The sequence below is a fragment of the Salvelinus sp. IW2-2015 genome, linkage group LG2, assembly GCF_002910315.2.
Source record: "Salvelinus sp. IW2-2015 linkage group LG2, ASM291031v2, whole genome shotgun sequence".
NCBI classification, from domain to species: domain Eukaryota; kingdom Metazoa; phylum Chordata; class Actinopteri; order Salmoniformes; family Salmonidae; genus Salvelinus; species Salvelinus sp. IW2-2015.
Window position 1 is genome coordinate 29,689,574 of NC_036839.1, and position 26,445 is coordinate 29,716,018.

Consider the following 26,445-nt stretch of genomic DNA (forward strand, 5'->3'; position numbering starts at 1 on the left):
CACCAGAGATGTGTGAGCTGTTGGAATTAATGTGTATAAGATTTAGTAGGCCTACTTGTCAAGTCAAACATATAATAATATGTAGTTCTGAGACACTTCTTGGAGTTTGAGCCTTTGACCTTTGATAAAACATTTATTACACAAAGACATAGCTCACTCGCTATTTGAACTTGGAGTTTGGAAATTCAGAGCTTATTTAAAAATAGCTTATTTATCTAAAGTTATCATTCACTTCATCATTTGTTGAGGAACACCCACAGAGAGGCTTCTTGCGTCTGGTTTGAAAAGGGCATTCATTTACCACAGAAATTTCAACCCAACATTAAATACAGGAAGTAAAGATATCCTCCAACCCACTCCTTGCTCAACAAGTTGACCGTTTTACAGCTGTGTTATTTCAGATGTCATACGACAAAAAGACTCAGGTTCAACCATGTCCTTCATTTTGGAATCATACAAAATGGTGAGTACTTTATAGTTTGACAGAGTATGAAATAGTTTCAGAGATTCTAAAGGGGATCACATCTGTGATTGTTCTGATGGTTTCAATACTACTTGTAGGTGTATCTTAACTTCAGTATAAATATAGGTTTGATGTCCCCATTGATATATTGTTCATTTGTAATATTCTAATGACAGTAAAAAAAATCTAAATATCCAAGTGATTATTATTAGAATAATTCTGTATAATTTCAGAAGCTCTACAAAGTCAATGTCCTTCATGTACATCCGTCAGTCAAACAGTGAGCTCTGACCTGCACTTGATTGTCCAACTCTAATATGGACTCACAGGATATCAAAAAGGTTGGTGTTCATGTGGAAATATCCCCCTTCACAATAGAGATATGGTTGTAATATTAATATATTTTACAACTTTTTATTGTATCTGCCTTAATGGGAAAGTGTCATATGAAGTCAAATCATCTGTCAAATGAACTTGTATTGTTGGAGATGAGAATATATTCTGTGAATACTAACTCAAACAATGCCACCATGCAAGTCTTATACATTTCAAGTTGGTCTGAATATATATTTTCTGCTGGTAGTTTCCATTCAGGAAGTATAACAAGAGCAGTTGTCTTGAAGGAAATTGAGGTATAACTGCGTTCATAGAAAATCTCTCTCTCTCTGTGTGAAGGTGGTCAGTCGAGGCACTGCCTCTCCTCTACGGAAGTCAAACTATGTGAGCTGGTATGTGGACACTGTCCCCGCATCCCCCTATCTAAGTCCACCACACGGACACTGCACCGACACAGAAAGCAGCGGGGAAGAAAAGAGCACAGAGCAGTCCTCTCATGATGATGATGATGATGAAGGACACTTTAAGAGTAATGAAGCACCAGGGAGTTACTCAAACAGGGAGGACCCCTCTCTGCTGACCCCAGGTGATGACCAATATCACCTGCCCAGAAGTAGCCCCGTTATCTCCCGCAGGAGGAAGTCCTTAACATGGCATGGAGATACAGGGCTGTCTCTGTCTGCATTGCCCCCTACTACTGTGGCCCCTCTGGGTCTTAGTAGTGACCCCCCATCAACATCTGACCGACATCATCTTCATCTTACTGAGCCCCCACTGGCAGCAGAGAGGTCAACTGGTACTGTAAAGGCAGAGTCTACCCCCTGTCCCTGTCCTGCTATATCTCAGTCAGATAAGCCACGCTGTGTCTCCATCTCTGCCAACCTGAACCGCCTGCTTACCAGCGGGCTCCATCTGCCCTTCAGGGGCTCCCAGGGGCCAGGGCTGGACCAGGAGGAGGGTCCCCGACTACGCTCCACCTCTGATGCCCATCCACAATTAGGTAACCTTTTCAGCTGTCCTGATATGGTAGACTTTACAGGTCTTTACAGGTGCAGAGGGAAAATAAGAAAGTGAGAACTCAAGGTTCCTTATGTCTAGTTCACTGATTGATATGTTTTTTCATTGTGCTTTGACATTAAAGTGCCTATTAAGGATAAAAGATCAAGTGATATTACACACTGCTCTGCAGACATTATCAAGACTGGCTGTGACCTGGACAAGGTAAAGTACCCTCTCTGAAACATATTTGATTATTTATATTTGCTTATTTATATTTTGTTTATTTTTGAAGCATCTACAGTGCCTTCGGAAAGTATTCAGACCCCTTGACTTTTTCCACATCTTGTTAAATTACAGCCTTGTTCCAAAATGGATAAAATCTTTTTTTCCCTCAGCAATCTACACACAATACCCCAAAATGACAACACGAAAACCGTTTTTTCGAAATTTTTGCTAATTTATTGAAAATAAAAACAGAAATACCTTATTTACATAAGTATTCAGACCCTTTGCTATGAGACTCGAAATTGAGCTCAGGTGCATCCTGTTTCCATTGATCATCCTTGAGATGTTTCTACAACTTGATTGGAGTCCACCTGTGGTAAATTCAATTGATTGGACATGATTTGGAAAGGCACACACCTGTCTATATGAGGTCCCACAGTTGACAATGTATGTCAGAGCAAAAACTAAACCGTGAGGTTGAAGAATTGTCCGTAGAGCTCTGAGACAGGATTGTGTCGAGGCACAGATCTGGGGAAGGGTACCAAAACATTTCTGGAACATTGAAGGTCCCCAAGAACACATTGACCTCCATCATTCTTAAATTGAATAAGTTTGGAACCACCAAAACTCTTCTTAGAGCTGGGCACCTGGCCAAACTGAGCAATCGGGGGAGAAGGATGGTCACTTTGACAGAGCTCTAAAGTTCCTCTGTGGAGATGTGAGAACCTTCCAGAAGGACAACTAACTCTGCAGCACTCCACAATCAGGCCTTTATTGTAGAGTGGCCAGATGGAAGTCACTCCTCAGTAAAAGGCACATGACAGCCTGCTTGGAGTTTGCCAAAAGGCAGCTAAAGTCTCTCAGACCATGAGAAACAAGATTATATGGTCTGATGAAACAAAGATTGAACTGTTTGGACTGAATGCCAAGCGTCACATCTGGAGGAAACCTGGCACCATCCCTATGGTGAAGCATGGTGGTGGCAGTATCATGCTGTGGGGATGTTTTTCCGCGGCCGGGACTGGGAGACTATTCAGGATCGAGGCAAAGATGAATGGAACAAAGTAAAGAGAGATCCTTGATGAAAACCTGCTCCAGAGCGCTCAGGACCTCAGACTGGGACGAAGGTTCACCTTCCAACAAGACAACAACCTAAGCACACAGCCAAGACAATGCAGGAGTGGCTTCGGGATAAGTCTCTGAATGTCCTTGAGTGACCCAGCCAGAGCCCGGACTTGAACCCGATCGAACATCTCTGGAGAGACCTGAAAATGGCTGTGCAGCAATGCTCCTCATCTAACCTGACAGAGCTTGAGAGGATCTGCAGAGAAGAATGGGAGAAACTCCCCAAATACAGGTGTGCCAAGCTTGTAGCATCATACCCAAGAAGACTCAAGGCTGAAATCGCTGCCGAAGGTGCTTCAACAAAGTACTGAGTAAAGGGTCTGAATACTTATGTAAATGTGATATTTCATTATTTTAGTTTTTATATATACATTTGCAAAAATGTCTAAACCTGTTTTTGCTTTGTCATTATGGGGGTTACATCCTTAGAATAAGGCTGTAACATAACAAAATGTGGAAAAGGTCAAGGGGTCTGAATACTTTCCAAATGTACAATATGAACTCTGACATTATGCTTTATGCCTGGTGTGTAGGAGAATGCTCATTTCATAGTGGTAGACATGGTGCTGGAGGCCTTGGAGGGGGTGAAGTGGGCTGTGAGTCTGAGTCAGAAGAGCTGTGGGGCTATGGGGAACCATACAGAGGCCTCAGAGGACTCAGGGGCCCAAATCTGCATCCACCCCTCAAAGACACACTCTCTTGTTTCCACTGACAGCGGATATGAAGGTAGGGAGCAAGAGGATGTAGTAATGGAAGAGGGCTTTAAAATAGTAATGAATTGTCATGAAATTGTCAGTAACATTTTGGACAAGATCATCTTGAATGCTTTCCTTTCATTGCCAACCAATGTTCTTGGTGTGTAGAGAATTTATATAAACACAACCAACCCACCCGGTCATATCAGATGCGTGGTCATAGAGGATTTAGATAGACAGCCATTTAGGGGTGTGGGAGACAAGGTCCTGACAGAGAAGGATGTGTCAGTGGGACCATGTGAGAGAAGAGTGTTCTCTGAGTTAATGTTTTTCATATCACCTCTGTTTGCATTGTAGGTTGCGGCGCAAACAATAGACCAATAACCAGAGGCGCTAATATGTCCTTTAAAAGGTAGAAACAAACAAACAGCTACAACCATCACACCTCTGATTAACTGTCATAGTATTCATCATAGTCTTCATACAACAGCCTACAAAATCATTCCTATTCATCTTGAGTCTTGTTCTTACCCCCATTATGTCCATACTCAGTTCCCTGGGTTTTCCCATAATGCGCTGCTCTGCTGAGGGCCTAGCCCAGCAGCTGGTGTGTGACTTCAGGAAGCAGTGGTTTCCCACACAGGAGCTGAAACGTGGCCGTCAGAGCATCAGAACCTCGCTGCAGGAAGTGAGAATCACTGTGGTTACAAAATGTGCCCCTGCAGTCAAACACACAAATACAAAAGCACATTTTAACAGGCATACTTTTTGTTGACAGTTCTATTCCGGCTAACTGGAAAATTGCAAAAGAGTAGATTTGTGAAATATCGTCACTGACACGAGGAATGACTGTGAAATGGAAATGACTTCAATAGGATGTTTACACCAGACAGGAAGAGTGTTTACCAATCAATGTAGCAATTTGACTGATTGTCCTACTCAATCCCCAGCTTCCTGGTGGGGTTTGTATGGTGAGTGATGTCCGTCTTAGTCTGAGTGAGGAGATCAGACAGAGAACCAGGATGAGGGGAACTCTGAACTGGGCCCCGCCCCGGTTCCAGATCATCTTCAGCGTCCACCCCACCCAGAGGTCAGTATAGTGTCACACTGACTTCACTGATGATGACTATTCCTACAGGGGATGGGCGTGTGCAAAAGTTTAACATTATTCTCATTGTGTCATGGTATTACTCCCTTTCACTCTCTGTACAATACATTTGTTCTCTTCATTTGTATGTGAATCAATCTGCAATAAAAAGCAATAATTCTGTCTCCTGCCCAGGCGCAGTGAGGTTGTTGCCTCCCAGCACTTCCTCTGTGCAGGCTGTGGAACTGAAATAGAACCCAGTAAGTACTACTCTAGTCCAGGGAGCTGGACACTCTGGGTGATCCACCTGGAGCCACAGCAAGCCCTTTAATGTCAAAACTGAGGCAGAGCTCTGTACATATTTCCTTTGCTGTGTGGCGCTCTGAGTTTTCATGTTTCTGGGTGGTTGTGGAGGAATTCTCTGACGTGTGTGACTGGATGATTTACGGAGCTCACCTGCTGTATATTACCTGTGAGAGGAACACACACACTTCATACAGTCTCACTCTTTCTCACACACACACACACACACACACACACACACACACCTGTCTCTTATACACATCTAGATGTGTATAAGAGACAGCACACACACACACACACACACACACACACACACACACACACACACACACACTGCAGGGCTTTCACTGACAGAGGCCTGCTGGTCTGCTAGGAGATTATGTTGTTGTTATGGTTGAAGATCCAAGTTTAACTGTAGCCTTTTTACTCCACCTCGTGAATTAATTTCTGAACTAAACAAAAATCATACAGTGTTGCAGTTATCAAAGCCTTAGTATGATCTATCCTGTTGCTTTCTACATTATACATTATATGAAAATCAGTCCATCTAGATAGCATTGCTCTCATACCTCAGGATACATCAAGAAGCTGCGCTACTGTGAATACCTGAGCAAGTACTTCTGTGACTGTTGCCATGGCGGTGCTGAGTCTGTGATCCCAGGCCGGGTGCTGACCCAGTGGGACTTTGGAAGGTACCCAGTCAGTGATTTTTCCAAGCAGCTGCTGGACTCTGTGTGGCACCAGCCTCTCTTCGACCTGACCTGTGTTGGCAAGACCCTTTACAGCAGGGTGAGAGAACTGGACAGGTTCCGGGTAAGTAGACTCCTATAGGAGCTATAGGAGCTAAGATGCTGTATACATGGTTTCAACTAGTCTGGGGTCAGTTCTTATTATTGTGCTTGAGTGCGGTGTGACTGTCGACTGAGAATATAAACTGGGCAGGTCAGTGGTTTAGGTTCAAGCTAATAGCTGCAGGTTTATAGACAATGAGAGATATGGTCTGGGATCAGTTTTACAGCAGTGGTGAATCCTCTTCTTCAGCAGTGTCTGGGGTGCTCATGTCTGTACGAAGAGGAAACTCAGAATAGGGATCTCGGAGTCACTGGGAGAATGTGGATTAGTCTGTGTCTTTGATTAGTTCTCTAATGTTCAGTGGTGACATGCAGGGAATGTTGCCAAGGCAAATCCTCACACACATATTGATTACATTAACACTCTTTTCCCCTCCCTAGGACCTGCAGGAGCAACTACTAGGCATTAAGAGACTGCTGAAAGCATGCAGATTATCTGAGGGGTAAAGACATCCACCTAATGATTCTCCCTTCACCACTCTCTCTCACACTCTACTTTCTCATGCCAACCTCTCCACCACACATGTCACTTTTCGCCTTATTTAGAGATAAACTGCATCAATCTGTTGGCTGTTGGTTGCAGACAGCAACCTTCCAAGTATTAATCAATTGAGCCATAACTCGCTGTACAGATGAAGTTAAGAACGTTTTTATCTGGACAGATAAAAGGTTATGATCTAGCCTGGGTATTGATTTAGATTTATTATGAATAAATCTAAACCCCCCCCCCCCCCCCCCCCCCCCTTGTGCTGTTGTTATCATGCTCAGGGTCCTGAAGGAGTTTGAGCAGCTTCCTGATCACCTGACACAAGAGCCACACCTGTTCTCCATGGATGACCTCCTGAGGGTTAAACGGGGTCAGCTGGTGCCGCTGGCCAGGGCTGTGCTCCGGGTGGCCATCGCCCATGTGGAGAACTGTCAGGTATATCCACCAGTTGCAAAATCACAGATGGACAAATAAAGTTATATTCTAATATCTTGACTTCACCTATAACCTCAGTAGTTATGCAGTGTTCAATTGTTGAGACTAAGATCTGTTGCGTTTTACCCCAGGTCTGCCTGGCTAGAGGCTTCATCTGTGAGTTCTGCAAGCAGAAGGATGTGTTATTTCCCTTCCAGAGTGAGACCTGCACACGCTGTCAAGGCAAGTGTTTTTCTGATATGACAGAGACAACCCGCTCTTCACCTTGACTTTTTTTTAAAAATCCATATAAATCTGATAACGATGCATCTCTCTCGTTTTAGTGTGCAAGGCCTGTTTCCACAAAGACTGCTTCAGAGATGAGGAGTGCCCTAAATGTGCACGGATCCAATGTCGAAAAAAGCAGATGAACACGACCTGCCTCTAGAGTACATGTTGGAAGTGTGGGAAAATATCCTCACATTGTTACATGTGTTTGTCTTTTGAATCTGAATACAGAGTATTCCAAATAATAAAATGCTGTGCATTAAAATGTAACAGTATAATGTATATTTGAATTGACTAAGCATGTCACATGAAAGGAGCAGGTACTGAGTCAGGTACGGACCCTCCCCATTTTACCAAGAAGAGAAGATGCTGCTTAGACCAAATATCAGAATGGGTTTTATGAATCTGAGGGTTAGTGTGTTTATCTGTCATTTTCGGAATTACAGTACTGTACCTTCTGCTCAGTATTACAACAAAAAATGTGGAACATAGCGACATCTGTTGGACATTTGAGTGAATCACCTCACATTCTAATGGCCATAAAACAATGCCATGCACTGATGTCAGAGTGATATAATTTCTACCTCTATTCACTCATTATGCCGTATCCCAGGACTGTAACATTTGTATTGGGTGAAGTGGCTTAAAGCAGTCTGCTGACTAACCCCAGTTGACATGCCCTGATATCAAGCTTTGAAATATCATCCACTTTACAATTGACATTGTCTTGTAACTATCACAATAAGACATGTCACCTACTGTATATTGAAGGATGAAAGGTCCAAAAGTATTGTCAGAAGTGGGATTCGAACCCACGCCTCCATGCAGAGACCAGAATGCTCCTTTCCAGGAAGGATTTTCACCTTGAGTCTGGCGCCTTAGACCGCTCGGCCATCCTGACAACTCTGAGAAGTGAGCGAAAACAGAGCATCTATTCATTCAACGATCAGTGATTATCGAGATAATTTCTTAAAGTTAATAATTTTCATGATAGCTACAGTATATTTTCACAGCCAAAATACGTGAACATTACGATATCGCTAGCTAACCATTTCCTTTTTGTTAGCAAATCTAGCTAGCTAGTTAGCATTTTGTTTGGAAATAGCTACCGTTAGCTAGATAACGTACTACTAGTGATATTGCAAACATACATATAACATATACACTGGAAATTAAGAAATAATATATTATAATAACTTAAGTTGTAGAACAACATTTTATTTGGTATGATGTATGCATTGTCAGTGGTTGAGCTTAGTTTAAAATCAATATTATTCAAGATATGTCACTTCATCGCCTTAGCTCTTAAGAGTTGATAAATTGTCGTTGGTTGCTGTTTTTTACTTTTTTTGTCCCCGAAAAAAAATTATTGTCAGAAGTGGGATTTGAACCCACGCCTCCATTCGGAGACCAGAAACCCCATTACTATGGAAGGTTGAACCTTGAGTCTGGCGCCTTAGACCACTCGGCCATCCTGACAACTGAATTTTTAAGAGAGCAATATTACTTATAAACATAAATATAGCAGCAGCCATTTTAGATCTTAGGTAATAATTAGATTTGTTCGGGTTCTAGGTTCGCTACACAGTTTACTGTTCATTAAACACGTACCAATATTTACACATTTGTTATTTTAGCTGTATTTAACTAAAGACAGAGGTTTGCGTTACCCCATGTGACTGTGTTTTCCCCACCCGCATTGGACGACGTAACGAGTCATTCTTATGAAACGTAAAAAGAGGCGTGTTTTGTCTAGTGTTGTTATGCAACGTTACAGTAGCTATATAACTCTACTTAAAATAATTATCCAGCTAACTAGCTAGCTATCTAAAGATGTCGTTTTACAGAAGTGCCGTTTGGTTCGTTAAAGGACTTCAAGAATACACAAAGTGAGTATCGGTTTTTGCTTGCTAGTGTTGCACAAAAATAGAAGGTTGGAATTTTAGAGGTTTGAGTGACTAACAGGCACACATGCCTTCAAAGTACATATTGATGTTACGAAAGAATCCATGTATGTTAGTTAGTAGTCATACAATTACTATGCTGACAACCTCAATATAACTGCCTTTACTTTGTCTTTTTAAACATGTGTTTGCTTTATTTTATCTCAGTTCCTTAATCACCATTAATCTTATGTTGAGATATTTTTATTTTGTTCAACAGAAGCGGATATGAAGCAGCAGCTAAGCAGTTTAATACTGGGGACCTGGACGTGAACCTGAGTGGCAGGTCTTTTGTAATCACTGGGGCCAACAGCGGCATTGGAAAAGCTACAGCCCATGAAATAGCCAAAAGAGGTAAGGCAAAGGCAATGCCCTATGAGTGTTTAAAACAACAATGAATATGGTTTTCACTAATCTGTAATATAACTGTTGCCCATTGTTTGTACACATTTTTAGATTCCATTACAGTGAGTGAAAGGCTAGTTGATGATTAACAGTAGATTTATGAGTGCTAGTAGGTGTGCCAGATGGCAACTAACCTCAAGGTGAGGTCTCAGAGGTTTATATAGAGACTCACAGACCAATCATGAGGACAATATGGTGTTCAACTCCTCAGGTGGCTGATCATTAGTTGTGAGAAGGGGTTCTTTGAGGTCACTATAGTTTACCCAGTGTTTGATATAGGGTTGTGGTTTTATTGCAGGAGGGATTGTCCACCTGGTGTGTCGTAACAAGGAACGGGCACAGGAGGCGAAAGAGGAGATAGTGGAACATAGTAAAAACCAGGTAACGAGGACTGAATGACACAAAGAAAGAATCAGTACAGAAAGAAACCCCACACACGTTTATTCATGCCCAGCAACTGTCTGGTGAGGGATGAAGAGCAAGCCATTGAGTAAATTGTGAACAGCTTTGTTCATGGGGTCACAATGTGGCATATTCATGGAGTCATCATGAGTTCGGTGCTGCACAGATTAGCTAGGCTAATCTAACAATGATAAGGATCTTTTATGCTCAGTTGGGTGGAAGTTGAGGTGATTTACAGATGAGATGATCTGATTCCTGCCTTGCTTAGACTGATTAATGTGGCCAAGCACTTAGTCAAACAGAAACAGAGGATGGTTTGATAGTTCCTGCACAGTCATGTCTGGGGGTTGTTACGCCTCTGGTTTGGTAGAAAAGTAACACTGCTGTGTCTATACTCAAGTCCCCGGCTCACACTCCCTAAATTCCATGTTTGGCTTCTTTGTGAGCAAATTTGAATACTGTAATCAATCTTTCCAACTGCCAGCGTAATAGTTCAGAATCAGACTTAATGTGGTTCTGTTTCTTTTTCTTTTACATTTTCTTTGTCTCTGCAGAATGTCCATGTTCACATAGTTGACATGTCTAGTGCAAGACAAGTGTGGGAGTTTGCAGAGAGCTTCTCAAAAAGCAACAGCATTCATGTACTGGTAAGGTATCTGTTAGGTGGGTGAATCATCTCCAAGCCCCACACATGGGTTAGTCCATTGAATAGATTAAAGGGTTGATGGGCTGCTAGTTTGAATAGGATGATATATGAATGATTCAATATGAGCGATTGGGTATGATTCAACATGAGTGATTAGATTAATTGAATTAATTCAATACAAGTGTATTAATTATGATTCTTTCTCCCCCAGATCAACAATGCAGGGTGTATGGTAAACCAGAAAGAGCTGACAGAGGAAGGTGTAGAGAAGAACTTTGCTACTAACACTCTCGGTAAGTAAGATCAACCCAAGGGCAGTAGTCACGTCTCATTGGAAACAATGCACACCACTTACTTATATAGGTTGATATGTTTTCTCACAATGTTCTTCCTCATCATTACTGTTCACTTGGTTAGGTACCTTCATCCTAACCACAGCGTTGATACCAGCCCTGAAACAGGCACAGGACCCACGAGTGGTGAGTATTGTCCTCCATTAGTTCTGTTTGTGTTTGTATTAATGTCTAATTGACCAGCAGAGGGCCTAGTGTGTCTGAACAAATGCATCAAAGGAATCTATTACATATTACAAAAACAACAAAAGGCCATGTTCCATCTGTCTAGCAGTCTAACAGCCCATATCGTCATGATGATAATCACCCCTCTCCTCCAGATCACAGTGTCTTCAGGGGGCATGCTGGTCCAGAAGATGAATGTAGACGACCTGCAGTCTGAGAAGGGGACGTTCGACGGCACTATGGCCTACGCTCAGAATAAAGTTAGGACATGGTGCATCTCTACTTACCCCTGAGCAAATGCATTATCTAGCCTATGACTGCAAAATAAAACTGTAAAAAATGATGTTACAGTTCTGTTATATTCTCTGTGAAAGTGATGTGCTGTGTGTTGTGGTGACAGAGACAACAGGTGATACTGACCGAGAGATGGGCGTCCCAGCATAAAGAGATCCACTTCTCATCAATGCACCCTGGCTGGGCTGATACTCCAGGTACTAACACTTATCTAAAGTAAGAAATCTAGACAAATATTCATCAGTACAAGCCTCCATGCATTTCTAAATGATTGTTCTGTGTTGAAAAAAACTCCCTGCATCTGTGTTGACTTGCTAATGTATCTGTGTCTCTGTGTTCCCTGTAGCTGTCCAGTTGTCCATGCCTGACTTCCATGCTAAGATGAAGAACAAGCTGCGTACGGAGTCCATGGGGGCCGACACGGTGGTGTGGCTGGCCATCTCAGCAGTGGCCTCCAACCAGCCAAGTGGACTCTTCTTCCAGGGTGAGACACAGGGATGGAGAGGGTTGAGGGTGGAACAGGAAGGGGAGGGGGTATTTTTGCTTAGAAATGCCTCCTTGATAGATAGCTGTTCAGATACCGTCCTGCTATCTCTTACATCTACTCCTCTATTTCCTTTCCCATAATGCCCCAGACCGAATGGCGGTGCCCACACACCTTCCGCTGGCTTTATCCAGGTCCTCTCCGGCCGATGAGGAGAAGCTGCAGGCAATACTGGAGCAGCTCGCACACAAGTTCAAACCTTGACCTCTCCTACAGCGGTCAAAAGGTTATGAACAGACAGACCCTCCAGCCCACGTGTCCGTTGACAAACACTCCTCATTATAGATATGCACTGTATAAAGCGGACATAGCGGTAATATTTTTACAACCATTTTCTATCAAAGTGTAGCCACACAGAACATTTTAATGGCTCATGTTTGGGCTAGAGGCCTTCACTGGTCGTTCTGAAATGGACCTGCGGCTTTCCCATCCAGACCTGATATGCATAAATTTCTCCCAAAAAATATAGAGGCCCGTTCCCGAAAGGACCCGTGGACAACTAGACCCGTTCCGTATAGACCTGGTCCGATCCAGACCCGGTCCGTTCCGAGTAAGACAAGCAGCAGAAAAGTCCATTTTTAAGATACTTTATTAGCCGGAGCTGATAAAAAGGGGAGGTAGAGAGAAGTGACGCTCTAGCAGGGGCCGTGCTGTGTGTGTGAGCGAGTGACATGAGGAGGAAGGAGAGAAACCGCAACCAACCAGTTGTATTAGTACTGTACAAAGTTAGAGGTGCGCTATTTGATAGATTTCCCTGCTCCCCCTACCTCGGGCTTCCAGTGGGGATACCTGAGTCAACCTACCCCCGCCCCTTCCCCATCTTGTACTTCTGAGTGTGAAACCTTCCCAGGCAGTTGCCTGCCTAGCTCACAAACTAGAATCAGGGCGCCCACTCCCACACGGTGACATGATATCATTGACGTGACGTGCAAATGAGTGATAGAAAACCGATCGCGCAAATGTCACCATTCGGACTATTATTATTAAAATTAAATTGTGCGGCCGCCCCCGCAAGATGCTGGCCATATCGCCTATGCCTAAATCCGCCACTGAACACATGGTTTCCAGGTGTTTGATGCCATCCCATGCTCTGTTCCGGCCATTATTATGAACCGTTCTCCCCTAAGCAGCCTCCACTGCTCCATTCAGAATATAAAGTAGCAGCCTACCTGTGGGCTCTTTGTCGTTGTAGCCTATCCTTCTCCTTTTAACTTAATTCCACTTTAATTCAATCTTCTATTGATTAGATATCTCCTAACTTTTGCCCCACACGGAGGCTCTATGACTGTAGCCTATTGCCGCTTTGATTACTTATGATTGGCCAACAACAAGCTACACGCGCCACTCTCGTGAAGAGCAGCTGCATAAATTATACCATTTCTCTCTACTGCAGCAGTCGCGGTCAGATCTCTATGGGTCATTCTGGGCAAGTCAGTTAACATTACACATACCCGAGACCAGTGACAATCAGATCCAACCCAGACCCGTGACATTATTTAGAATTCTGGATCTGGACCCGTTCGGGTCCTGGATCGGGTATCAGGAATTCGGGTACAGGGGGATCTGTGAAGACCTCTAGTTTGGTGTCATCTGATGCTTCATAACTTTTTACACCATACTACTTCCCTCTAAAATTCTTCTACAAAGGCTTCTCCATTAGCTTGAATCTTGCATACTACGTACAGTTCAGTACTAATACAGTACATAGTGATTACGTCAGAACTTCTATGGAAACTGGACCTTCCGTTTCAGAATGTGCTCTAGCCAGGCTTAGGTTGATGGATGAATAAATCATGTTTTACTCAGATTTAGCAGTGTATACTGTCCACAGCATTTTTACAAAATCAAATTTTATTGGTCATATACACAAAGGTTTTCATCAGGGTTTAACAAGGGCTAAAGGTGCTTCTGGCTGTTGTCAGCAGTAATAGTGTCATTACTGTTTTGTATTCTGTTATTATTAGTTTACTGTACAACCAGAACAAACAGTCAGTCTTTATATTTGACTTGTCCAGAGAATCGTTGAGATACTGTTCTTAAAGCTACATGTTGTTTGTCTTGTTTTACACAGTTTAGTACTTTGACATACTTTCTTTAAAATTATTTTATCTTTGTTAATCAAACCAGGACCTGTGAGCAGAAATGTGTTTCATTAAGAGCACAAATAAAGCCAAGGCTATTATTACACTTTTTATTAACATACCACTGTACACACTCTAGTGTAGAATGTCCGGTGCATTAAAAACAGTTAATCAACTTCAAGTAAATAATAAAAGGCACCAATAAATATTTCAATCTTATATTTTCAGCATGCCTTCTAAAAGCTTGATTTGTGTCATGATTTTTCATGCAAATTACTTATAAAACATAGGTGTATATATTTTTTTGTGGGGGGGTTCTTTAAGCTAACATGAAATTAAACCTTAAATGTAGTGCTTAATTTAAAGTAAGTCAATCATTAACTTCAATAAATGTTGATTAAATCAATCTCAAGAACCTTCATCAGAACAACTTTGACAGCCAATTTAAGGCCATTCCTCCTACTTTGGGAATTATTCCCTGGAGAACCAACATAGCGCCATCCAGAGCCTTGCTCATAAATGAAGGCCTATTCTCTTCCTCTTGTGCATTTGCTTCCTTAAGAGCATCTATCTCTCTTTGCATTTGTGCTCTGTCATCAAACCCTTGCTGGAAAGGGTCATTCTGCTCCTGAAATGACAAACACAATGTCACAAAAACACTATATATACAGTAAATCACATACACACCACAAACAGTATACGCCTGACGAATACAGTGTACACATCACAGACAGACACAGTTGATCTTACTTCTACAGTTACTATAGTTTTAAAGTGTTCTCAAAGTTTTTACCTTGAGTCTGGCCTGCAGAACTCTGTCATGCTATGCTATGGCATTTCTACCTTCTCTGTCCTTCCTCTCCATCAGCTGGTTCATATTCTCCTCATAAGTCCTCTGTTGGTCCACTCTCAACTTCTCCTGGACTACCAGCTACTCCTCCATGGCTTGACTCCCGCTCAGAAGCCTCCCTTTTTGTTTGCGCCGCTGCAGAGAGAGAGAGAGAGAGAGCAAAAGAGAGTTAAGACTGGTGGTCATTACAATGTTGTTGTCAAATCATCAAATTGTATTGGTCACATGTGCCGAATACAACAGGTGTGGACTTTACAGTGAAATGCTTACTTAGAGGCCCATTCCCAACAATGCAGAGTTTAAAAAGACAAATATTTGCTTACTAAAAAAGGAAATAGTAACACAATAAAAACAATAACGAGGCGATATACAATGGGTACCAGAACCGAGTCAGTGTGCAGTGGGTACGCGGTAATTGAGGTAATACAGTATGTACATGTGGGTGGGGGTAAATGTGTATTGTCATTTGGATTTTAGCACACTGATTTGGCAGATTTGAGTTATATCTATTATATCACCTTATGCTCTCAGCTTCAGTGAGGGACTGGTCTGCTTACAGGGTGGCTTGGCCAATTCTGGCCTTCCTTTCCAGGTATTCCTTCAGTCTGGAACCACAACACACTGTATGTTTAACTTTCAACATCACATCAGTTCAACATATTTCACGTTTCTAATTTTGACAGAAAGTTGTTTTCATTTCATGTTAACAGTTTTAGCTAGTTAACGTTACGTGTATGATCTTATTATTCGCATCTCAGAGCCATTTGCGTTGCTAGTTATAGCCTAATGTTAGCTAGCTAACATTGAACCTGGTTGGTTTGCTACCTGCCGATTTATGCAGGGTAGTAACGTCATGAGTTGGGATTATGGTTCATTGTTTACCTAGTTAGCTAGCTACATGTCTTAACAAAAAAAGACTCCACTATGCAAGTAACCATTTCAATAGAATGTCATTTCGACAACTGTTGATATACATACCTGGTAAATTCGCTCTAGCTATCTACTCCGATTTCAGAGCACTCTCGTCTGTGTGTCCGAGAGCGCAGAATATCTGACGAATTTACGCTCAACAACCTACGGGCGGTGTCCGTAAACGTTGGAAAAAAGCGTAAATTGTTGCCCTGGATGACATAAACACAGCCTAACCAGCTCTGCTAGGGCAAGTAAAACGGTCAGTGAGCTGTTCTCTCATTTGTGTCTGGAAGTAGCTAGCAAGGTAGCCAACGTAAGTCAGTTAGCTTATTCTTGTTTATTTTCTATTTTTTTTACACTTAAAGATCATTTCAAAGTAATATTTAAATTATCTTCTCTGCCTACTTTATTTTATGGATAAAGAATCTGCCATGAAAACTAAACAAATGAACAATGAAAGTTAAATCGTCCATATCATTTGAATCTAAATAAAACATCGAAATAAAATATCATATCAGTCTTTCAAATTAACATTAATAGTCGTTTCTTTTAAAATACTATCTTCTCACTCCAAAATCTTCTGACATAAGAACAGTCCCAACATAAATGGTCGAGTCTCTGGGTCACAACCACAAAATACGCATTTGTTATCGATAGCTATTTTGAATCTGTGTATAATAAAGGTCTTTACAGGTTAGATTCTATGAATGAGTTTGTATGATACTTCTTTCATCTTATTAGATATGCAATATTTGCCAGACAACAACGATACTTTGTTCCAGTTTACTTGTCATAGGGCTGTATTCCAGTATATTCTAGCAGAGGGAATAGTAACATCTTGATAGAGTTTTCTTACATACATGTTATTACATTTATAGTTTAAAATGTCAATGCCTTCTAGCTGTATTGAGGCTACAAAATCCTCAACAGTTGCACTTGGAGTACTGTTATATTCTCCTAAAAGAAGAATAGCACCTTTAGGGACAGCTCTAACAACAATTTAAAACTCCCCAGGAGTGAATGTAACATTGTGTGTTCTCATGATTTCTGGATAATCATATAGTTGTCCATCGTTATTCAATAATGTTTTAACCCAGATAATACTGTTATCAAACCTGTTCTAGAAAAATAGACTTCTTGTATATCTATGTGGGGGAAATTATTGTTGTACATGAGTTTCCAAGTTAGAAGTACTTGTTTATGAAAGTTAGCAAGTTTAATAGGGATCTTACCCACATCAAAGTTCCATTTGAGTAAGAATTCTAGACCACCAATCTGTTTTGAAAATTAAATGAGGGATTATATTCCAAATGCAATCCTTATTTCCTAAATAGTTTTGTGCGAAATTGTAATCAGTAACGTAACTTTTGGATTACCCAAACTCAGTAACGTAATCTGACTACATTCAGTTACTTTTAGTTTACTTTCCCCTTAGGAGGCATTAGAAGAATACAAAAATGTCTCATTGATTTGAGTTGAAAAATAAACGCTGTGCTCATGGAATGGCATGCTTTGAGCACTACTGAAAGTGCTATTTCCATGTGAAAAATGAATGCCATATGCTGCATTTGCTATAGGCCTATTGTTTACCTTTTTGTTGGTGACACTTTGATATCTTGATAATATGCAGCTGTTTAAAGGGCAAATCCACAAATGAAACAATAACAAAATGAACGTCTGCTTCTGTTTTGCTGAGGGATGGGCCTGGAGAAATGTAACCACTCTCAAATTAATATACAGCTATGGATGCAAGGACTGACCATCCATGATATAAAAAGTATTGTTTTAATAATTTTGAGGCTATACAGTGTTTGTTTACATTTACAATGTTTACAAACATTGGAATAAAAAACGCTTATATTTTGTGTTCTCATGGAGTGTGACAGTTGAACTAAGCTCATGAGGCATTTATAAGTTATATTATTCAAGAATCAATGGATATATATATGTCCAAAAATGGATGTAGCAACTACATATTGCCCCTTCAAGTCTATCAAAAGTGCGCAAGTTTGAGCATGTGTCCAACCACAATTCGTAAGGCGCAAATAGCTAAATGAGAGAGCAGCAGTGTGACACATCAATGCGCTATGGAGATATCAATAATACGTGATATCCGTATCGCCGTAGACTACACCACTGCTGTCATCTTTACCTCCAAGCGTTAATTCAAGTTGGATAATCTTTGGATGCCGACAGCAGTCGCACCATTGGAAGACATAGCTTGGACTTTAGCCTACATTAAGCTATTCCTGCTCTTTTCCAGCGATCCATCATGTGTCATCATAGGGGTCTCTGACTTGTGGTCAGACTCGCTCAGGTGGAACAAACTTAAACTTTCGCTTTTTTAAAATGCAGATTTTAATGTCATTGGGAAAACAGAGAAGTTTCAAATATTTTTTTTCGCAAACATCCTTAATGAATTACAAAGTAATCCTCGAAGTAATCTAGTTTTTCAAAAGTATCTGTAATCTAAATTCAATATTACATGTAATCCGTTACTCCCCAACCCTGTTCCTCCATATGAAGTTAAATAGTAAACCAGTTAGCTTTGGTGCTTGACTACTGTTGTTAGGACAGAACGCTCGGATCAACCGTTAAAGACATGGGTGAGGCTAAAGCTTTAAGAGGGTGTGAACGATGCTGAATGAGTGTAGACAAAGAGCTCTCCTATATATATATTTTTGTATTCATTTTTTTTTTATCCCAGCCCCGTCCCCGCTGGAGGCCTTTTGTCTTTTGCTAGGCCATCACTGTAAAAAAAATATTTGTTCTTAACTGACTTGCCTAGTTAAATAAAGTTTCAATATTTTTATTTATTTTTATTGAAGTACCAAGACCATTTTCTCAAAAGTGAAGTTACAAGTTTATCAACTTTCAAAGCAGAATTACTTTCCCATTGTTCCTCAAATGCAGTGTATGTAGCTGTGTGTGTGTCTGCTTTTATCCAATGTAAAAAAAAAAAACGTTTCAAAATTTGCTACATAAGACCGAATCAAGGCGGTCGGTCACATATACTAAACAAAAATATTAAACGCAACACAAAGTGTTGGTCCCATGTTTCATGAGCTGAAATAAAAAGTTTCTAAATACTTCTACATCAATGTGGATGCTACCATGATTACGGGTAATCCTGAATGAATCATGAATAATGATGAGTGAGAAAGTTAAATGCACAATACTCCCATGACATGCTAACCTCTCACCACTACAATTACAGGGGAGGTTGCATTTTTCTCACTCATCATTATTCACGATTCATTCAGGATTATCCGTAATCATGGTAGCATCCACATTAATGTAGAAGTTTAGAAACATACTAAATTCTTATTTACAATAAGTGACTCAAAATGACATACAATTACATTCTATTGGACAGAAAATAATCTGAAACACAATCATAAAAAAACTACAAATGTGTTGGATACATTTGCTGAGTCACAAGCTTGATGTAGTCAGTCATGCTATGTCTTTCCTAAATACTTTTGGTCCCCTAAAATGGGGGAACTATGTAAAAAAAAAAGTGCTGTAATTTACCCTCAAATAAAATCTCCGTCTGCACTTTAACCTCATAGTCACTGTATCATTTAAAATACAAAGTGCTGGAGTAGAGAGCCAAAACAACAACAAATGTGTCACTGTACCAATACTTTTGGAGCTCACTATAATTAGAAAATATTTGACCAATCTCTTAAGTTGTATGTAAAATGCATATCAGTTTATGAATAAATTGTTTTGAATACACTTTTAATCTGTTTGTGTTTTTGTAATTAAGTAGTAGTCTGTAATTGACTCACATCTGGAAACCTAATTCATGCCTTTGTGGCTTGACGTTCTTCTTACTATAATCACAGATAACGTTCCACAATTTGGTGTTCAAATAGTTCAGACTAATAATCAATCAGTTTGCACTCGAGAAATAGCCATTGGCTACTGTCTTTTCTGACAAAGAGGAGCAAGAGTGCCCTGGCTGAGCAGAAGTGAAGGTGGAGGCAGAGAAACAGCAACAATTAGAGAAACTGATCCAGGAGAGGGAGAGAAGTCATCAGGAGGGCATCCGTCATCTTGAGGTATGGATGGACACTGGAAACCTATAGTATACCATGTCTCCTAAAATAATATTTTCTTAATTTATTTTTACTATAACCACAGATTGCAGTAACTGAGGGAGGTGAACACAACAGTGTTTAGGAAGATGCCGCTTGTAAATCCATAACCAGGATGTCTGTATTGTGTTGTCCCTCTAATTCTAGGCTGAGATGGTCCAGGAGGCGAAGGAGAAGCAACAGAAGAGACAGCGATAGATAGCAATCTCCAGGAGCAGGAGAAGCTGTTTGCTAAGGGCTTCACAGAGAAAGAGCACAGGGTATCGTAGAGGGTGTAAGCAATGGCTTTGGTCACTACTTCAACTATAGGAAAGCCTGTGAGGAACTCAAGGCGCTTGTGTTAAAGTCGCAGGTCAGATCCTCTACTCCCAAACTCAAAACAGGAGCAGTTGTCAATGGCATTACCCCTGGCTCAGACAAACAGGTGTTACTGGCCCTTCCACCGCCCCAAACACTTTGAATTTGCACAGTTGAAAACCTCCAATTGATGCCCCCATTGTCATTGCTAAGAAATATCCACAACAATATAAACATCAAACTTGTTGACCTATCATACTGTTGCAGCTACTGAACCAATCATTGATGAGGTACACTGGGGCTAAATTAAAAGCCTCACTTCATTTGAGAATGTTCTTCAGTTTATAGACATACATTTTTCATACAGATTTTTAAAAATAAACTTATATTGGCTCAAAGCGTGACTGGACAAAGCGTGATTGATTGACAGATTGAACAATGGAGAGAGCTGATGAGCTGAACAGCTTGTTTTAAATGAAGACTTCAGCTGAATCTCTACATGAAGACTAGGCATTCACATGAAGAGACATTCTGTCTTTCAGTCACCTCATATACATTTTATGAAATACAAATATGAGTACATCAGCAGCAATACAACAAGGGGAAATAAAATTATGGAATGATATGAGCACACATCTCTACTCAAATGACTTGTACCCAGATCAGCTTTAGGACTAGGATGAGACATGCAGGAATGATATTCTTAAAGACTAGAAAATCTCCAATAATCTGCTGCTTGGACAAACTGCACATTAAGACCGGAGGGAAATGGCACAGAGCAGGATCAAGGAGTTAACTACCTTGCTTTGATACAGATATACTGTAGCTCTTGATTTTCTGATTCCAGATCCTGCTTTGTGATAAACCCCCCTGGGTTACATACACACAGTACAGCACCAACCTGTGAGAATCATACTGCATCACATAAAACCGGTATGCCTAGGTGACAGACTGACAGTTCATCCATTTAACAATACTAGTATCAGTGTTTCCAATGACAACATGCTGATGAAAGCAGAGAAAGAGACTGGTATCCAGGCTACATAACATGATAAACCTATTTCAAATCATATCAGCAGTCATTCAGATATTGTAAATCAGTCTTGGTTTATGAATCAACATGGAACTCATACCTTTTTGCCTCCCAACAATGATAACTGTAGAGGTCATTAAATGAGGAAACGGATAGGAATAGTACAGATCTCAAGTCAGTGATTGACTACTACAGTAAATAGCATTAGAGCCCCATACAGCCATTCTCCACCAGTAGATATGTATTAGCTTAGGCCCAAGATATGTGACGGATTAATCAACATGCTAGTATTCATGACAAATTACCATGGCTAATCATGGTTGTATAACACAAATATAAACATGCAGACAGATTGTTGTGGTTGTGGTTTTACAATAGTGGCGCTGCCTAGAAAACAAATCCAGTGCATGAACTTAACTTGAACAACTGTAGTTATATCCAGGATATGACACCTATCATAACCATCAATACACTTTGAGAATGTTAAAGCATAAAAAACAGTATGTATCACACAAAAGTCCTGATTCATAGCAACACTATCAGTCAATGATAATGACCTTGATGACATGTGTGTGTATTACATGAGAGATGTCTATCTTGGAGGCTACAGTAACACACACACAGCAATAAATAAACTCATCATAACACAAATACATTTGACACACACATCCACTAACAACTGATCACCAGTCTGGTATATCCCTCACCTCAATGGAAAATACATATTTGTAGCCTGTAGACAACATATGTAAGTGTATGTATTGGACAATAAAAAGTGCTTTGTTATGATTTTGTTCTCTGAGAAATTGAACCGTAACAACTGAAGTGCAAATAATCTAGAAGAGACTACAAGTGGTGAATCATGTTTTAGTAAGGCTGCAACATTTCGGGAACTTTCATTAAATTCCCTGGTTTTCCCGAAATTCTGGTTGGAAGATTCCCGGAATAGGCAGGAAATCCGGTATCCAACAACCAACCACTATTTCTGGAAAACCAGAGAATTTATTGAATGTTTCTGGAATTTTGCCACCCTAAGTCCACTACCGAAGTCAAAAGTGTAGTAAGTGACATTTCAATAACTCTACAATAAAGTAAAGTAATGAACAGGTTCTTTATGATTTACAATTTCAATTGGCAAGCCTAAACTAGAACTTCAGTTTGTAATACAGTATTCATAAAAAATAAACAAATGAAAAACATTTATTTCTCCAAGTCCCCCACATCTGTGGTGGTCAACCATTACCTGACAGTGAGATACCACATGTAGACTTGTTCACCAGCTGTGTGTGTATGTGTGATGACTTTCAGAGAGCCTAGAAGCTATACAGTAGTACCCTCAAATTCACCTCTGGACCTCATTGCTCCCCTATAATCAGGGACTGATTTAGACCTGGGACACCAGGTGGTTGCAATTAATTATCAGGTACAACAGGAAACCAGCAGGCTTCGTACCTCGTAGGGTAAGAGCTTAATTCCTCTACATTAGGCTATGACCCTCCTGACACCAACTGAAACATGGTCCACCTAGAAACAGTGGTATTTTGCCCTCTGCAGACTGCAACAATGTTACAGCAGCTTAAAAGCAAAGAGTCAATCCAATGAGCCTTATAAGGTCAACTTTGGGACCTTCTGGAGTTTCATGAATATATTAGAGTACTCCATCTTGCTGCTGTACATACAAGTTACATATCTAACTGGTATTCACAACCCAGGTACATTTCGTGCTTCAATCTGTTTTAGAACTATTGGTTCATTCTTTCTGTTTACCGGAGGGAAAGCTATAAGAAGATAAGAGGAAGGCACTTCAATATAAGCTTTATATTTGCCCACCTAGCTGTATTTGATGTTCAGTAGGTAAACTGAGTTCCCTTTACTACAAAACTATTGTTATAAATATAATAATAAATCAAAGAATATAGGGAATTATTTATGCAGCCAGTGTAAAGCTTTTCACATTTAGTCACCAAGAGGGACGAGGACAGGCAAGAAAGGCCTGGTGTTTCTAGGTTCTGTGGATGTTGCTCTGCTGTTGTAAGTTGTTTAGCTGTTGTTGTTCTTGTTGACATTCCCTCTTCCTCTCAGGATGACAGCCACCAGGCTGTAAGCTCTACCCTGATAGGTGGATGGAGCTCCATGTTGCTCCCTGTCAACGATGACCCTCAGGAGACCACTGGAGTCATGTCCCAGAGCTGTTGACACACACACACAAACTGTATAAAAAAAACAGACTCCTTCATACACATATACGCACCCAAGAAAATACTTTGTATCTAATACAGGAGGATACATTTATACAAAGTGTCTGGTCGTGTCCGTCTCACCTTGACGACTTTGTCGGCCCCAGAGGTCAGCAGCCAGCCTGTGGTGGGCTCGTAGTGCATGTAAACTATGCTGTGCTTGCTGTCATGGAATGTCGCCGTGGGCGCCCGGCTGTAAGACGAGGGGAAACAGTTATCACCAAACGTATAGGATTTTTTTTTGGAGTACCTTAAATGACATTTTAGGCAAAAAGGCAAACTCTGCTCCATCCTTCATTGAATCAAATGGCTAATTCATCACAAAACCCTCTGATACTGCCTACTACTTGAATAACTTTATCTGTTACGAATCCCTTTGGCCCGGCAGTCTAGGGCGGGGATGGTAACGAGACCCGTAACATAACTCATGCAAAGTATAATAGTGACAAAGTATCAGTGAGAACGAAATACCACAGAGAACTTAAGTACCGTCAAACACTCAGGGTTTATTTGAAAACACACGGTAAAGGGGGGCAGGAAAAGGGGCTGAGCTGGACCCAAGGAAAGAAACAAATATCCCAAAACACCCCTAAGCTAGACTAGCCTACTACTATACAGCTAACTAACCAAAAATACAGTGGGTGGTCCGCCCAGTTCTACCTAGTGTTCTTAGACGAAGTAGTCTTACAGGTAGTGTATGCCCATGGGCAACTTGTCTTGGTTCCCCCTTTTCCCAACATCAAACATCAAACCACATAACAAAATAACAATACTCACAGGTGGGTACAAAGTGACATGTAGTAGCGAAAACTAAACCAGAGAACTACCAAGAGATTGACAGAGAGATAGAGCTCCAGAGAACACAACTGACAGGGTTTTTAAACCAAGGGAAAGGGGAATGATTGGGTAAGTGAAACAGGAGGTGTGTCTTCTGATTAGCGACTGATTGATGACTGATTGGGGAATGATGATTGCCACCTGTGTGAAGGGGAGAAGGAGAGAAAAGAAACACACACAGGATACACACAGAATACTTGTATCCGTAACATTATCATTACCCAAATTAGCAAACTTACATGCTGACCACACCGCTCGTTGCAAAATAAATGTACACATACATGTTATTCAATCATTGCACCCACGCTGCTCGCAGGCGTCAGCGAGCATCTACGTGGCCAGGCGCTAAAATAGAAATTGGTTTTATTTTATAATGCTCAATGCGTTGCAAGTCCGGCCTCTCCCATCTCCTCATTGGTTTTTAGGAGCATATACCCACTTGCCATCTCCTCATTGGTTTTTAGGAGCAAATACCCACGTGGGTGATTGAAAGATGAACTTAGGTCCACACTCTGGTTGGTAGGTTGTAGTAATGATGTAAAGTTGATTGCCAACCGCAATAGAAAGTCCAAAGAAGAAAAATAAGCCTTAAGGAAGGAGGAAAGATGACGAGAAACTAATTTGGTTGACCGCTTTATCTGTGGATTAACTGTCGGAGTTGAGGACCATGTGCATTTCAGGTAAAATAACAACCCAATGTTTACATACCAGGATAAATTAACTAGCAACAGCAATCTAGCTAGCTAGCTAGCTAAATTGCCATAAATGTTTAATGCTTTTTCACCTGTCCCCAAATTAATATAATTGGTTCAGAGTTTGTTTTGATATTTCAACTTGCGTGTCCTGATCGCTTCTGGTGTGAGTGAACAAAATCAACGTGCGCACAATGGCCGGTTTGGTCAGCATGTTAGGCATGCCATGCCAACAACAAACTCAGTCTTCATATTCATGCAGAACTGACCTGATAATGAAAGACAAGCTTTGTAATTTTGAATTCTGTAAAGTGAGTGTGGAAGAGGTGTGTGACCTCAGACCTGGAGAGAAGCAAAATTCATTCAGCTACCCAAGAATAGCAAAGCACCCTTTACCCGGTTCAAACACCCGACCAATCAGCCTACTACCGGCTCTTAGTAAACTTTTGGAAAAAATGGTGTTTGACCAGATACAATTTTATTTCACTGTAAACTGATTAACAGCAGCATGCTTTATGGGGAAGGTCGCTTAACATGTACAGCACTGACACACCGACACAAAAGACCGATGATTGGATGAAAGAAATTAATAATAAGATTGTGGGAGCTGTATTGTTAAGACTTCGGCTTTTGATATTATCGATCATAATCTGTTGCTGAAAAAAAGTAGGTGTTATGGCTTTACATACTCTGCTATATTGTGGATAGAGAGCTACCTATCTAAATAAGTATTTTGTTTTAAAATATACTTAAGCATCAAAAGTAAACATAATTGCTCAAATATACCTAAGTATCAAAAGTAAAAGTATTAATCATTTCAAATTCCTCATATTAAGCAAACCAGACTGCACTAATTATTTTTTATATTTTTTATTTAAGAATAGTCAGGGGATACACTCCAACACTCAGACATAATCTTAACGCTACAGTATTCAATGACATTCTAGATGATTCTGTGCTTCCAACTTAGTGGCAACAGTTTGGGGTAAGGCCCTTTCCTGTTTCAGCATGACAATGCCCCCGTGCACAAAGCGAGGTCCATAAAGAAATGGTTTGTCGAGATCGGTGTGGAAGAACTTGACTGGCCTGTACAGAGCCCCGACCTCAACCCCATCGAACACCTTTGGGATGAATTGGAACTCCGACTACGAGCCAGGCGTAATCACCCAACATCAGTGCCCAACCTCACTAATGCTCTTGTGGTTGAATGGATGCTCCAATATCTAGTGGAAAGCCTTCCCCGAAGAGTGGAGGCTGTTATAGCAGCAAAGGGGGACCAACTCCATATTAATACCCATGATTTTGAAATGAGATGTTTGACAAGCAGGTGTCCATATACTTTTGGCAATGTCATGTATTTTTACTCAAGTACTTTACA

At 40.8% G+C, this 26,445-nt stretch overlaps 3 protein-coding genes, 2 long non-coding RNA genes and 2 other non-coding genes across 11 annotated transcripts in view; 3 read left to right on the forward strand and 4 right to left on the reverse strand.

Annotated features, from left to right (window-relative positions):
- The window catches only part of LOC111977897 (uncharacterized), a 176,937-nt gene that overhangs the window by 106,646 nt on the left and 43,846 nt on the right, over window positions 1-26,445 (forward strand). The gene's annotated exons all lie outside the window — the stretch shown is intronic.
- Window positions 208-7,830, forward strand: rubcnl (rubicon like autophagy enhancer). 2 transcript variants are annotated; one of them, XM_024007688.2, is made up of 14 exons: window positions 208-463; window positions 697-804; window positions 1,139-1,799; window positions 1,941-2,020; window positions 3,682-3,874; window positions 4,201-4,255; window positions 4,396-4,531; window positions 4,794-4,933; window positions 5,126-5,190; window positions 5,808-6,046; window positions 6,466-6,527; window positions 6,853-7,006; window positions 7,138-7,228; window positions 7,330-7,830. In XM_024007688.2, the coding sequence occupies exons 2-14, from the start codon at window positions 781-783 to the stop codon at window positions 7,431-7,433; spliced, it is 2,004 nt and encodes a 667-aa protein (XP_023863456.1). In that variant the 5' UTR covers window positions 208-463; window positions 697-780; the 3' UTR covers window positions 7,434-7,830. The 2 variants fall into 2 exon arrangements, with proteins under 2 accessions (XP_023863456.1, XP_023863461.1); XM_024007693.2 differs by having other exon boundaries at window positions 700-804.
- trnal-caa (transfer RNA leucine (anticodon CAA)) lies at window positions 8,065-8,174 on the reverse strand. Its single transcript has 2 exons — window positions 8,137-8,174; window positions 8,065-8,110 (listed from the first exon to the last, which is right to left on the reverse strand). It is a non-coding gene; the product is annotated as a tRNA-Leu (tRNA).
- trnal-caa (transfer RNA leucine (anticodon CAA)) lies at window positions 8,644-8,752 on the reverse strand. The gene is made up of 2 exons: window positions 8,715-8,752; window positions 8,644-8,689 (listed from the first exon to the last, which is right to left on the reverse strand). It is a non-coding gene; the product is annotated as a tRNA-Leu (tRNA).
- On the forward strand, window positions 8,839-14,333 carry dhrs12 (dehydrogenase/reductase (SDR family) member 12). Its single transcript, XM_024007698.3, has 10 exons — window positions 8,839-9,162; window positions 9,437-9,570; window positions 9,920-10,002; window positions 10,578-10,670; window positions 10,881-10,962; window positions 11,087-11,148; window positions 11,343-11,447; window positions 11,588-11,678; window positions 11,828-11,965; window positions 12,117-14,333. Exons 1-10 carry the CDS (start codon window positions 9,107-9,109, stop codon window positions 12,227-12,229), a joined length of 957 nt encoding a protein of 318 aa, XP_023863466.1. The 5' UTR covers window positions 8,839-9,106; the 3' UTR covers window positions 12,230-14,333.
- LOC111977930 (uncharacterized) lies at window positions 13,248-16,167 on the reverse strand. The gene is made up of 4 exons (XR_002879097.2): window positions 15,935-16,167; window positions 15,475-15,561; window positions 14,900-15,091; window positions 13,248-14,734 (listed from the first exon to the last, which is right to left on the reverse strand). It is a non-coding gene; the product is annotated as an uncharacterized lncRNA (long non-coding RNA).
- The window catches only part of LOC111977937 (WD repeat and FYVE domain-containing protein 2), a 29,291-nt gene continuing 23,416 nt past the window's right edge, over window positions 20,571-26,445 (reverse strand). For 2 of the 4 annotated variants that reach the window (XM_024007707.2, XM_070448335.1), the window contains exons 11-12: window positions 23,623-23,731; window positions 20,571-23,490 (exon numbers count right to left, since the gene is read on the reverse strand). In XM_024007707.2, coding sequence (XP_023863475.1) covers window positions 23,461-23,490; window positions 23,623-23,731 — 139 coding nt within the window. In that variant the 3' untranslated portion in view covers window positions 20,571-23,460. Of the gene's footprint in view, window positions 23,491-23,622; window positions 23,732-24,024; window positions 26,322-26,445 lie in introns of those variants that run through there. The other 2 variants (XM_024007721.2, XM_070448334.1) reach the window with 2 other exon arrangements.